The sequence below is a fragment of the Sphaeroforma arctica genome (genome assembly GCF_001186125.1).
Source record: "Sphaeroforma arctica JP610 unplaced genomic scaffold supercont1.420, whole genome shotgun sequence".
Lineage (NCBI taxonomy): Eukaryota > Ichthyosporea > Ichthyophonida > Sphaeroforma > Sphaeroforma arctica.
The window spans coordinates 1-13,206 of NW_014040138.1; the positions used below are offsets into that span (position 1 = coordinate 1).

The window sequence follows — 13,206 nt, forward strand, 5'->3', positions numbered from 1 at the left end:
TGTGTGTGTGTGTGTGTGTGTGTGTGTGTGTGTGTGTGTGTGTGTGTGTGTGTGTGTGTGTGTGTGTATATAAACTAACTTTCTTGTGCGCGTGTCCGTGTTCGTTCTTAGATATATATATAAATATAATTATGAGCGCTATTGTATCTGGTATATCATATACAATTTCCTATATCGTTTAGCCCACCACGCAACACCCCGGGGCGTATTCCACTTACCGTCCCTCGGCGATGCGTTCTTTGTAGTCGTTAAACTCCAGTTCGAAAGGGTCTGGGTCTGGCGTGAGAATAGGGTATCTCTCTATGATCACTCCGACTGATAATCTTCTTGGGGACACGGTTGAGATGTCAACGTTGGCTTTCTCATCTGACGCATCGGCACTTGAACTATGACGTACAGTTGTACATCTGGCTAACTTTGTGTGCGTGTGTGTATTATGCAATTGGTATTGTTTCCAAGCTGTTAGTGTGTGTGCTTGTCGTGTACACGCTGATGTGTGGGCTTGTCGCAGCAGTCGACCAGATACGTATGAGCTGAGCATCGTGATCGAGGTTTGGGTGATATGAATATCGCCTGGTTCCCTACCCTTATATATTGGTAAGAACACCTGTCTATTGAACAGATCAAGGTTGTTCTAGATATGTATGTGACCTTGACGCTCACTTTGTAGTTCCCTCGGTACCTCTCTCTCTAATATTACCGCCACCCCTTCTGGTGCGCTACTTATTCTAAAGTACCTATTTGAGCTGCTTTGTTTATCAATATATACCCCCAGCAGACTATTTACCACTAGCTCTCTAGTAGCTTTATATACCCCGTGATTGCGCGTGGAATTTAATACACTACACACAACAAATGCAAACCCTCTACTGGGGTAGAGTGCATGAGATATTTGTAAATACATACCGTAGTTGAGGCGGTAGCAGAGTTTGCAACAACAATAGAATAGTTTGCAACGCGTGTATTTTTATACATAAAAAAGCAAGAAGAATTGACGCGGCAAATTATCCGCGAAATTCAATGATACATTGCATAGAGAGAGCGTCTAATCAGTAATAGGCTATTAAAGAGGCTTTATTTATGTGCTTGAGCTTTAGATATTTGATGTGATATTCCGCAACAAGTCAAGTTCGCCTATTAACATTGTCGTACAGATAGTTAACTAATAGATCATGTAGATACTTTCTCTGCATACTATTTAGCTTAGAAGAATACAAGACGTGAGGTGTTCTCGTGATCTCAGTATACTCCCCTCGTTCCTTATTCATTCACCTGAATTCAGCTTTTTGTTTCACATATTGAATAGCAATAGTGAACAGACTTTAGGAGAACCCCAAGATGCGCATCAGTTCATTGTTGAGTTGTTTATCTACGGCTGTGGCAGCAAACATCATTTATCCCACGGCTCAGTGCGACACTATCGAATATGGGAGAAGTCGGCAGTGTCAGGTATGAGATGAATGAAGTGATTAGGAAAAATGTTATACCCCCTAAATGTAAGTCCCAAGTACTTCTCATTCCTGGTGGCACTTCACATGTGAATCCCGATTTATTTCGAATTGATATATGTTCCCGTTGTCTTATATGATTTACTTCACGTGTATGTGTGTTTGTGTGTGTATGTGTGTGTTTGTGTGTGTGTTTGTGTGTGCGCGCTCGCGTGTGTGTGTGTGTATGCGTGTACACGTGTGCGTACATGTAGTATATATATATGTGTGTGTGTCTGTGTCTGCTTCTGTGTCTGTGTCTGTGTCTGTGTCTATGTTTGCTTCTATGTAAGTGTCTGGGTCTGGGTCTGGGTCTGATATATATATATATATATATGTGTGTGTGTGTGTGTGTGTGTATGTATGTCTGTGTCTGTGTCTGTGTGCGTGTGTGTGTGTGTGTTTATAATATATATATATATATATATATATGTATGTATGAATGTATATATATATATATGGATATATATATTTATGTATGTATATATGTGTGTGGATATATATATATATATATATAAATATATATATCCATATACACTAATATGCCTATAATATACATGTGTGCATTATAAATATGTATCCGTACAGATTTGACTTTTTATATATACTGAGAGATTTATCCGTGCGGTTTGGTACTAATTAAACATCTATTTCTAGATGCAGACAACTGTGCACACAAAATCTATACATAAAGCATGTGGACCAAATTCGTTTTTGCACGGTCATTGTGTGTACAACATCAAAATTACAATCTATGACACTATTTTGTGTGGAATTGGTTATGAAAATGACCTGTTGGGGTAGATACTTAGATACAGACGCCCTTTTTTTTTTTCGGTGAATTTTTATGTTGTATCTGATAAGTTTATCAGTAGTATTTTCTCCTTGGTTGGGGACCCGTCATTAGTTTCCATTTTCTGGAGAATGGGGCACGGGCTAACTCTATTCATCTGCATAGTGTGCAGAATTTCGAATGTGCCCGATCACAAACGACTGATATGTTTAAATTTTAGCTGCGAGTACTACTGGAGTACATAATGTCTACAATTGCGGACTGTGTTGCTGCACAATTCAATGATCTGCTTCATCCATATCATATGTATTGTCCGTGTTTTATATGTACCTAATATATGATACTGTGTCTCATCTCATGTTGTAGTCGTTTGCTATCATCTTTTTGCTGTTGACATGCATGAGAGCACTTACTTTCAAATACACTTCACAAAGTGATGTTCTCAGGTTACACAATATAAATCTGTGCACACCCGTCGGCGTATGGAGAGCATGCGTTGTAGAAAAACAAGACCTCTAATCCAATCATGTCTACGCATTATCACAGGCGTCAGATATGCCCATATACAACTCAACCGCAGTCTGGCACCTCGACACACCAAAACTAGCCGATCAGCTCACCAATGCATCTGCGGGACACTTCTCCACACCTTACACGGCTGTTTATGTACACACTGAGTGGTGCCCGTATAGTATACGCAGCTTCCCTGTGATTAAGGACCTGTCACGGGTTTTCCCACATATCCCAGTAGTGGCGATTGACGTGATGGAAGAGAATGCTAGGCGATGGGTTACCGTCGTGGGCGTACCCGCAATCCTTATCTACGATGGTATGTGTTTGAGTCGTTCGTTTCTTTACTTGGGATCGTTTATACGTTACGCAATTATACGCTTGTGTGTGTTTTATCAGTATCAACCGTGTATGCTTATCGTAGCGGACGTTGTTACACTCAATGCCTCATCAGGGGAATCTTCTCGTGCTATGGAGTATTAATCAAGTGCATCCTATGGTTTCACGTGTACGTATACAACCCTCAGGAATATTGACCTCGCTTTCTTCACATCGGTTCCACAGGCATTGAACTCAAAGCAAAATACTCTGGAACGCGTTCTCTACAAAGTCTGACAAAATTTGTACAGAAAAAGGTACATCACACACCACAAAATATCACCGAAACGCCCACGATACCTCCGCCAATGTACACACACAAACCGTCGCTCGAGGGCGTGGATCAGGGAGTGGGATGGGCTCTGTTTGTGATTGTAGCGATACTCGTTCTGCGATGGGTGGGTGATACACCCGAGACCACTATTGAGTGATCGCAATCGCACATTCTGATACATATGCTCGGCGAACGTAAACGTTCCTGTCGAGGACTAATTAGGAGTATGCGTGCTTACATATGGTCGCATGACGTTACCTGGATTCGAACGTCTCTATTAAGATGCAGTGGCGAATATTCCGCCACAGTCGGGTCCCAGTGCAGGAGAACTTACTCTGTTTGATGTAGATATAGTGGTGACCTACCCATAAGGCTCGAATGAGTAGGAGGCAACTTTGTAAAAATCAAACAGCGCGTGCTCCTCTATCTATTCCGTGATGGGTGCCGTTGTTCTTCACATCGACAGCGAAGAGGTTTGTCGGTAACGCAGAGATCATAGACGCCTTAGGTTCTTTGAGAAAGTCATTTGGGTACACCTCGTGAGCCTTGACAGTTATTCCGTCCATGTGACATAGTATTGCGTGCAATTTAAAATTGAGAGCGCCCAGGGTTACGTTACGATACCTTTGAAATACCGGTTGTCGACAGTACAGGCAGTACAGGCTGAGATATTTATGCGCTGACCAGTACGCTCGATGTGTGTGCCGGCTTAAAGATAGCAACGCTCTTGAATCCGGCAAAATCATTTCCCACAGCGTTCGTCGGTACACGAAATTGTACTCTTCATTAAGGATTGTAGGCATTACTGAAGGGTTAGATGTATCTACATAAAGGTGCATCCGGACCTTAAACCCCTAAACGCTGATCAATTGCTGCCCTTATAATTCTTTCCCTGATATTTTTTTTCCGCGGACTTCAAAAAAAAGAAAAACATCCATATCTATTCATTTTTATGGTCCGACCCTGATAAATTGCTGCCCTTATTTCCTTTGCTTGCGGGTTCTTTCCTAAGGACTTCGAAAGACCTGAATAACATCCGATATCTATTTGTATGCCAGGCATTTTTCGCATATGATCGCCAACAGCACAATAATACTACTCATATTCCTAATACTTGAAATTGGGAAGCGGATATCCTACTTAAATGAGGAATACCGGTCTAGAATTTTAGTGGCTGTAGAAATGTTCTACTCTCAAACCAAACACTGAGCTGTTGGTCTGAAAGGGTCTGACTCCTCAAGACATCCCCCTTCTATTCCTTCATATTAAACCCATATTTTGAACCATCGCTCAATTTTGGCTTAAATTACATGTGTAAGGGCTAGCAATAACATTTTTAACGAAAGTCAAATACAACCGCGAATATTTCACCAATGCAACTTATTATATTTTATATATTGGTGTAAATAAAGAGCGACAGTTCGACACCCGTCATGTGTCAAAGTTCAGCGCATATTATATATACGTAAAACAAGTTATCAATGCATTATATGTGCAGATGGTATCTCACCAAGGCTGCATAGATGACTGCTGCACTAGTATTTTTACCCATACCTGTGAACAAATATGGTGTTCGACAGATTAAGGAATAATGTATAGAAAATCATGAGTCGGGTAGTGGTACGAACGATTAAGCCGAGGAAGCATTAGATTCGTCAACGATAAGTGATGTACCGCTTGCAATCACATCCGAACAGATAAACCAGAACTTGTGCGTGTATGGCACCACATTCTGAAAGAAGTCTTACATTTGATAAATCCGCTCCTAGTTCAAAAAATCATGAGTACTACTGTGAATTCTGGACATTGTTCAGAGATGTCTTTTCATTGATCACACTGAAGACCGTATATTAATAAACAGAGTAGTAGAGGAACGTGGCCATCATTATAATTATTACGATAGGATAACACACAAACGACAATTCATTAGTATGAGAGTGCGACGGATAATTCCATGTCCTAGATTGCTGTAGAACCGCGTAACTAAGGTGTTTGAAGCAATGAGAAACAAAATGAGCTCACGTTCTGGCTCAAAGCTGTTTAATGTTAAAACTCGCGAGCAAGATCAAACTTGACCATATCAGGGACAGTTATGAATCTGATTCACCTAATATTAGACTCTATTGTAGTGGCACAAAGGACAGTGACGAATTGCGCTTATGAAACTGTTATCATGCACCTAACAAAGTTGATCAATTTAGTAGTACATGAAACAATATCTGGAAATTCGGACACCTATCACTAGTAGTACACTCGTTAGTAATGATATGGTATACATGCGTCGTATGCCCGATTAAAAACAAGATATAAAGTACAATGGTACCCTACGACACACAATTTGTAGATAAGAGTGTCATGAATTTAGATCTGACTAGTGAGAGCGTAATGGGATGTTTGTATCCACGACCCGATGACTTTGTAGCGACGAAAAAGTGTTTTGGTATTGTACCAATACGGCTTCTATTTGAAGAAAGCCTGCTATCCCCACTAGAAGAGTCATTACAAAATATTCCTGGACCAAAGATATACGAATAGGAGTACACTGACAAAGCGCAGGAACTTTCTTTCATGCCTATGTTGCGACATACCACTCCCAGTGGGTTCGCGATTCAAGGAGAGCTTGATTCACTTCAAGTAGACCTTCTGTGCTTGTGCCGTATTAGCCGAGATTGTCATGCGCTCAAATGTTTGTTTCGTTGTCATCACGTAACAATATTTGTGTAGATGCTTCACGTCGCTGTGTAAATTAACGCTCTGTATGTTTAATTACATTTATACCAACCATCACAGCCAACACGATAAGCGCTTTTTCACGCATCTGAACAGCCTTGTCAACCACAACTGTAGCCTCGGCCACAAAAGCCTCCGACACTTATTCGCAGGCCTATGAATAGCAGAATTTCAACAAAGAATCAATACATGTTAATAGAGTGTAATGTGGATGACTATAAGTAAAGTACAAATGCATCTAAAGTATGGCGCGTTCGAATGAATTTATCTATGATCTCACCCTCAGTTATATACTGATGGTGCTTGTACTAGTGTTCAACAACTTGGGTTGGCCACGGTAAAAACTTATAAGATCAGTATGAGAAACCTTATGCAGATCACTTTAGTACTCTGATAAATTTCTAGAAATATATATATATCACATTCTCTGTTACGTACTCTCAGTCTCGGACCTCGGCTCTCGGCTAGCCGATGGCCCGTGTCCTATAAATACTTTATAGAATAATCTGAGAAGAAGTCATAAATAACTCTTACGTTCTCTCGGGCTGACCCACCTATACATATATTAATTGGAAAACAAGTCCCAAGTTACTTTCGGGCTGATGGCGTAAAACGTTCTCAACGTATTTAGAAATACTTACACTCCTGTAGTCTCTTAATACAAATCACTCTTACCAACAAACACTTATGCACACACAACCCAACGGCAACAAGGCAATTTCATACATCAACCCGCACATTCTTGTTAGGCTATCATCTTCCATGCGAATTAACAGTAAGAACCTCAATTGCCCCAGCTTCGAATCGAACAGCAAAATCCATCACAACAGCTTAGCTGTACGACAAGTGGCGAAAAAATGGAGGAAGGAAAGCAGATTCAACGACTAAGTTGTGATGGATTTTATGCAGATATACGTAAACATAAACAATAATAAATTTTCTTCGTTTTTCAATGAATTGCAATTTTAATTACGATAAGAACTATCATCAAATCTAGACACCTGCTGTGTCAGCCGTACATACGTGAGTGTTGTAAAATTGCAACCGATTCGGATCAGGGACTGATTGTCACATGCGTCGTAGATTTTACTTTTATCCTTAGTAATTTTCTGCACTCATACTATTTTTGTGCGTGTGTAGAAAAACGGCCTTCGGTCAGTCTATAATATCAAGATCAAATGAGATATTAAGGTTTCTCCAATAAATCCAAAGTGTTCTAAATTCACTTTGATGGCTTATATAGCCTTAGTGGTTGGTATGACTCATATACTTGGCTCTGTTTAAAACAATAGTTGATGTAGGAAATGACATACTAAATTATATAACTTCTGAGCTATATACTACTTATCGTTTTGGTCCTCCTGCCAAATTCCAAAATCCAATATAGTGTTTTTCTTAGATATTTTTTATAAATTTTCTTCAGAAGGACCTTTACTCATATTTGCTAATGTAATAACTTGGTTTGCATGCTTTCACCGATCTACGATGAGTCCATGTGAGCTATGCACCTTAAGTACTTCTACGGAAAAAATATCAATTAAGATTGTACAGGTACATTCTGTGTGATCATGAAGTTTTAAGACTCTTGCCAAGCAGCAACCGCGACCATTTTTGTACAATGTTTCACTGCTCATTCCTAATAAACTTAATTAGTCGTATTATTATTCTAATATAGTAATACTAATACTATTATCTCTGACGCTTATACGTGTGTAAACCCTATATCCTAAATTTCGACTCGGAGTGCTGTCAGTCTCATTGTTATACAATCATTTTGCACCTTGTCGTATCATACTTGTCGTCGTCGACAGGAATACCCTCCTCATTGTCAGGTAGTATTATATTCCTTAATGTCGTGGCCATTCCTTAATAGTAGAGCATTTCAGGTACATAAACAGTCATCGATACATAAAGTTGAAAGCCCCTTATTTCTACAGAGCAAGTAATATGTTTTCCGCAGGTACGAATTGGTCTTCTCTATGTACTTCATTTCCTTAACGAATGTATTCATCTACCGACATGTTTAAACCATAAATCCAAACCTCGACGAAAACTACTTTATTCGTGTCTTATTTTGCCCCTTGATATCAAACTGTAGAAATGTGATTAAAACGGTGGTTTAGTACTGCTACCTAAAGGCAAGTGTAGACGAATAATTAAAAGGACTGTATCAAATCTGAGTACTTAAATTAGCGCATGCGATATTGTTTGATTCACCAAATTGACTTGGGGGGTACTTAGTATTGGAAGGTCACATAGTTTATATCGAGTGGAGATGACTTTGTATACATATATCGGGCATACATATAGCGGTGGCAATAAACGAACCGGCAGACCACTAGTGTGTATTTAGGTACTGATCTGGAAGTGACTGATCGTTATCGCAAAGCAATGGCGCTGCACGCTTCTCCAAAAACCCATCGTTGATGGTAGCCGTTCAAACTACCCACTATATTGTGTACAGCTGCCTTTCTCACACATCTCGCAATGATATTTATATTAGCCTTTTTTAACTGCTATACTAGAGATATTTTTGTATAGAATTTGTGATATAATCCTGCTCAAGGCTATTTGACAGTAATTCATAGTGAGCCATAGTATCTACTGTAGTGGATCAGGTAAATATGTATCTGAACCAGCCAACCTACCAACCAACCTAGTATTAGGTTGGTTGGTTCAGTTATTTGCCTAATCCACAATACTACGAATGTACTATGGCTCTTGACTATAAGGGTGCGCTTTGAGATGTGATTTTCTTGAATATCAAAAGCGCGGTTGACTGTTTGCTTGTTTTCGTTCATGAAGTATATGTCTACCACTACTGGCAAACATCATCCTCAGTATTGTTCGACACCACTGAAATGTGAGCAAATATTATTGAGTGTGCAATTGCTCAAGGTATGTTGTACAATAATAATGACATGCAGCAATTACTACTGCAGTATATTCGTGTGATGGTCGTTTTTGTAATATTGCGTTGTGTGCGAGATGCATCAATTATGACTAGTTTCAATTACTATTGCTCTAAATTCGTGTGATGACTGTGTGTGCGTTGTCATAATTATGCCAAATATAAATTACTGTTGCTAAAATGTTGAGTGATGGCTGTGTGTATGTGATGCAACAAATGACTAGTGGCAATTACTGTTGCTGTCTAGTTCTCTTGACTGTGTGTGTGATGCAAGTACTACGACCTGTGTTGCTATATATGAATGCGTTGGCGTGTACCTGTCATGTAATGTTGTATATAGTGGAAATCATGTGTGTATGACCTGTAGGGCTACATGTCATAGAATTTACGTGTGCGTATGACACAAAGTGGTATATATAATAGAATTCACGTGCATGTATGGCACACAGTGGTATATATAGTATGTGGCGTGTGCCAATGACCTGTAGGGCTATCTATACTGAAGCTCACGTGTATGCATTGCATATAGTGGTATATATAACAGAATTCAAGTGTGTATAGCATGAAGAACTATGTATAGTATATTGAAATTCAGTGTGTGTACGGCTATAATGGTATATATAATGCATTTTACGTGTGAGTATGACATAAAGTGGTATATAAAATAGAATTTACGTTTGTATCACTGGTAGGGCTATATAAAATAAAATTCACGTGTGTATGACCTACAGAGGTTTATATATAGAACTTGGAATATTTTCATGATCTTTAGGTTTTATATATTAGAGTTGGCGTGTGTCGTTGTCTGGTAGTTGTACGTATAGTGGATTATGTCGATATGGCCCTTATCTCGTCATGCCAGGCTGCGCTGCACGCATGTTCGTTTTAGTTTGTAGTGAAATTTGATCGTGCGCTAGTTTTTCATACACATATGCATTCTGATTTAAGATCTCACAGGCTGATAATGAGATTTTTGGTTTCGTATTTCACTTCATAGCTTGTTGGAATCCTCCAAAAATTCTCAAGTGCCGTAGCACTAATATCGGGCCTGGGTACGATGGATTACAACAAGGAATCTACAGCCTTAGTCCATACACATGGCTTATAATCTTTTGATGTGAAATCGGTCCACAACAGACATGATGTAGATTCCACAGCTAGCGCATGTGAAAACTCATCAACAAGGAATGCCGCAGCATCAGCTCCTAAAAAAAAAGGGCAAAAGAAGAACTCAAGTGAAAATGAGACCTTACCGCGCGCAGCAAGCGCTCGTTAAGAAAGCTACCCCTGACTTCCTTGCCTTCTCCAGGGGATCAAACTAATTCAGCTCGATATGGAAATGTAAGCAGCAACCCTGTTCCGAAGACAAAAGGTGACTAAAAGCACCGTCGGAGTATCCTGAGGACGTCAGTGAAAAGGGAAAATAAAGTTAGGAATCAGCCATCATCTGTGTGCTGTTTTCATATATAATTATATGAATTTTATATGCTTGTTTACGAAGTGTACGCCCAGACGAATGGCGTTGCCCATATGGGAACATAACATAAACATACAAATTTGGCACGATTTATTTATGTATTTTCGTAGATATTTTCCACAGAACACAACAAACTTAGTTACGAATATTTACAATTTCTTTGGAAATAAATATATAAAATAAATGTCGCTTATCATTTTACGACCACCAGCTCTGCGTATACGTTCGGCGTACGACATGACATCGTTCGCCCGACTGGCAGTAGTATTAGATGTCGTCAATGCGTCGTAAACACTGATTTGGCCCAGGTAATCTCATTAGTCATTTTAAGGTGAGTCAGGCTAAGGGTAAAGTTTATGTATCTTACATATAAACATCCTTTAGGCATATTAGAATCGTTTCTAATATCATTATGTAGATATTCTTATATATTTATGTATTATAAAGTTCTACCACTAATGTGCTATCTCATAACTTACAATGTTCGTGCTATTGCGTTAAGTTATCACATGATGCGTTGGTTCTGTACATAGATCCGGATATTACAGGTTAGCATAGCTGCCGAGAAAGCCAATACCAGGCGTAACTTCATATCCGTGTGTTGAGTTGAAAACGAGACCGCCGAAAGGAAGGAACATACTGTTGCGAACAAGCGGACATAAAGAAAAGCATGAAGGTTAACACGAATGCTGAACATTTGGATGCGAAGCTTAAAAATGACATCTGTGATTTCAATATGGACTTGGATTAGTCAGAGTGTAGGTTCAAGGTGCTGCAATTAGGGGCAACGTTCGTTGATGAGACTGTACAACGATGCCCTGTTCTCCTTTTAAGAGGGTTGACTTATCAAGAGCTATCTATTTTTTGGACGAATACAGATGCCTTGGACTATGTCATGGCTTGAAATTTCATGTACTAGCTTACAAGTATAGGTGCAATATATATACGACTGTATAAAATACTCTTGAGCTACCTGGGTAGAAAACTTAGTACAACAATACCAGGTTCCACTGAGGTTCCTATTTTGCGCTTGGATGTCATTATAGACATTTCTCGCAATCGCAATATACAGTAAAACACTGCGCTAATAACTTATTGACACGCACAAATATGTAAATGCACAGCCAATTGTATTTACACATAATTAAACCCATTGGTCGCCTTGATATTTATTTGAGGTGCTTTATCAATTTCCTATTTTACAAAAACATCAGCGGTGCAAATTTGCAGTCCGATCCTCTCCGTCGTTCAGAAAAAGGTCGAATGATCTAGACGGTGATGTATTCATAAGCGCCAAGCTCAACTGCTGAGGCTTGTTTCACTCCTTCATTTCAAAATATTGGACACCCACAATTTGGATCAAGAAATTCTATAATGCCCGTAATCTACAAAACTGACTTTGTAAAAGTCAGGTTAACCAGGCGGACTATCGATGTCAACAAGTCATTGTAAAAGAAAATACTATATAGAAGTAAATTTGCACAATGTAATTTAAGTTTAGCTTCAGCCCTTGAGCTAAAGATTAGCGGATTTTAGACTGAGACTGTTGTCTATATGCTCCGCTCTAATCACTCACTACTTCGGTCTAGATTTATTTGGTGTCAATAACTAAGATAAGATCTCATTTCATTGGATGCATGATATTTCATTCTCATATCATTTCATGCTTCGAAACAATTCTGAATTCTCCAATCGGAATTACCAATAAAATATCCAAGTCCAACTCAAGAAAAATCAAAATAAATCAAAAAAACCATGTTAGTGCAGATAAAAGTCTGCACCTATACCCCATCACATGGTACCTAGCTCTCCTTCCCATTGAAGGCATAGACGGGAAAATCTAGTTGGCTGGCTAGGGGGGATCATTTTCATGCCCCAATTCTCAGTGAGTTATCTCGCGCTGAGAGTATTTGGAAATAAAGCATATGTCATCCAGTGTCAATTTTGCTTGAGACCCCTCGATTATTTTATCCCATTATTCTGGTGGAAAACATATCAAATATAGAAATACCACCATATCAATATCAACATTTAACAGAGTCTCCGTCCTCTGTTGTAAACATTTATATTCCCAAATATCTATTATTAGATTATTTGTATGTTTGTTTTGTTTTCTGCATTTCAAAATATCTATAATTGGGTTATTTGATTATTTTACGGTTACAAGTATCTACAATTGCGTTACAACGTATACCAGGTTTTATAACCGTATTGTGTTGAAACATTCATACGTTCATAATATACGTTTAACATGTCCTTCTACTATAGGAACCCGCTGATTTTACAACTTGGTGTGGTCAAAACGGACAAGAGTCCAGGTCATCTTTTGGATCTGTTTGATACTGATATTAGTACTCTATCAGTCAACCCGGCCTATATTTCACAACAGACTATGATGTTAGACAGTAAAAATCATTTCACTATCAAATAGTATATATCATTTCATTGTCCAGACGTACAAAATCTAGATTGCAGGGGAGGGCCTCCAGAATGAATTCTAAAGGTGAGATCGTGACGTTCATGTCCTTTTTTGACGACTTGTTAGAAGCGGTGCCAACCAGGGTTGGCGATTTAAATCTTAGTGATGAGACCAATTAACACGGTCATCGTCTTGAGATAGAAAATTATGGGGTAAGTAATAAGTAA

General features: G+C 39.0%; 2 protein-coding genes across 2 annotated transcripts; one reads left to right on the forward strand and one right to left on the reverse strand.

Moving 5' to 3' along the window:
- Window positions 1-218: 218 nt before the first annotated feature.
- Window positions 219-541, reverse strand: SARC_06077 (hypothetical protein; the record flags this gene model as incomplete). Its single annotated transcript, XM_014300026.1, has 1 exon — window positions 219-541. A coding segment is annotated over one exon (323 nt), but the record flags the coding sequence as incomplete, so codon positions are not given.
- A 571-nt stretch (window positions 542-1,112) lies between these two features.
- Window positions 1,113-4,420, forward strand: SARC_06078 (hypothetical protein). The gene is made up of 3 exons (XM_014300027.1): window positions 1,113-1,449; window positions 2,827-3,109; window positions 3,355-4,420. The coding sequence occupies exons 1-3, from the start codon at window positions 1,339-1,341 to the stop codon at window positions 3,597-3,599; spliced, it is 639 nt and encodes a 212-aa protein (XP_014155502.1). The 5' UTR covers window positions 1,113-1,338; the 3' UTR covers window positions 3,600-4,420.
- Window positions 4,421-13,206: the final 8,786 nt, after the last annotated feature.

Coding starts and splice junctions, on each gene's coding strand:
- SARC_06078 (XM_014300027.1), top strand. CDS start 1,339: ATGCGCATCAGTTCATTGTTGAGTTGTTTATCTACGGCTGTGGCAGCA. Junction 1,450..2,826: donor GGAGAAGTCGGCAGTGTCAG/GTATGAGATGAA, acceptor GCATTATCACAG/GCGTCAGATATGCCCATATA. Junction 3,110..3,354: donor CGCAATCCTTATCTACGATG/GTATGTGTTTGA, acceptor TCGGTTCCACAG/GCATTGAACTCAAAGCAAAA.